Here is a 1,064-nt window from a genome sequence, read left to right on the forward strand (position 1 = left end):
TCTCTGTCTCTCTCTACTTGGAGCGGCCAGGTGATGGCCAAAGCCAATCAGACCTAGCGATGTAATTAGCATAAAAGAGCGCGGCCGAGGAGGCGCCGGTTGGGCGCGGCATTTGGTTTGGTAAAGGTGATCCAGCGCGGTGCACACGGAAAACTTAAATGAACATTTAAAAAAAAAATCAAAAAAATAATAGCAGCTTACGTATTTATGTCAACCAGCATGCACAGCTTACGCATTAAAAAAAATACGCCACAGTATGAAGAGATTTGTTCAAATTGGCGTTGTAAAAAAAGGCGTTAGCTGTGCATTTTGACAGAAATCCGTATAACTTTCAGATGAAGGTAAAAATGTGTGATTTTCAAAGGAAAATTCACACATTTACTCCCTGAAGCGCACGAAGGAGCATTCACTCACCTGCAAGTGCTCGACACTCACACCCTTGCGTTTCCAGTGCGCTCACTGTGCGAGCACGCGTGCGTAGGCACGGCACGGACGCGCGGAGCCACACTATACACGCAGAAAAAAAAATCAAACCTCTGCCATTTTTTTTTTTAGCACCAGAGCTCATTTTTTAGCCGTCTAGTAAACCGAAATTTGTTTTTTTGCCTGTGTGGATCAACTAAACCAGGCACGACAGTCTGCTAGGTGGCGTCCAGGCTCAGGCACCAGGCCGCGACCGCCTGCCATGGAGCGGGTAGGCCACCCGGCCGCCACGGCTGGCCGGCGGGCCGCGCGGGTCCGTCCTCCAGGCGCCCCCACCCGCTTGACGAGTGGTACCAACCAACCAGCAGCATACCAGCCGCTCAAGCCGGTCCGACCTCCAACCTCCAGCCATGATGGAACGCCTTTGTTTCGCAAAGTGAGAAAGATCACCGGACGAAAACGTTTCTTCTGTTTTAATAGTCGTAAATGTAGAACTTTTAAAAACAGAGCGTTTGTGAGTGTGTAGATACGGACCTACTCCAACCTCACTCGCACCAGTCCCCTGCTCAGCACCACATGTCGGTTGGCGCTGCAGCGGCGCCGTGGGGCGGCATGTGTGACTGGAGGGGTGGTCGCCCCCC

The 1,064-nt window shown here is 51.7% G+C and overlaps 1 protein-coding gene across 1 annotated transcript in view; it reads left to right on the forward strand.

Annotated features, from left to right (window-relative positions):
• Positions 1-27: 27 nt before the first annotated feature.
• The window catches only part of LOC113211750 (uncharacterized), a 23,567-nt gene continuing 22,530 nt past the window's right edge, over positions 28-1,064 (forward strand). Inside the window, exon 1 of the mRNA XM_052275859.1 lies at positions 28-859. Within this exon, the coding sequence (XP_052131819.1) occupies positions 686-859 (174 nt within the window). The 5' untranslated portion in view covers positions 28-685. The remainder of the gene's footprint in view (positions 860-1,064) is intronic.

Source organism: Frankliniella occidentalis, unplaced genomic scaffold (assembly GCF_000697945.3).
Source record: "Frankliniella occidentalis isolate FOCC.00 unplaced genomic scaffold, Focc_3.1 Scaffold9, whole genome shotgun sequence".
NCBI classification, from domain to species: domain Eukaryota; kingdom Metazoa; phylum Arthropoda; class Insecta; order Thysanoptera; family Thripidae; genus Frankliniella; species Frankliniella occidentalis.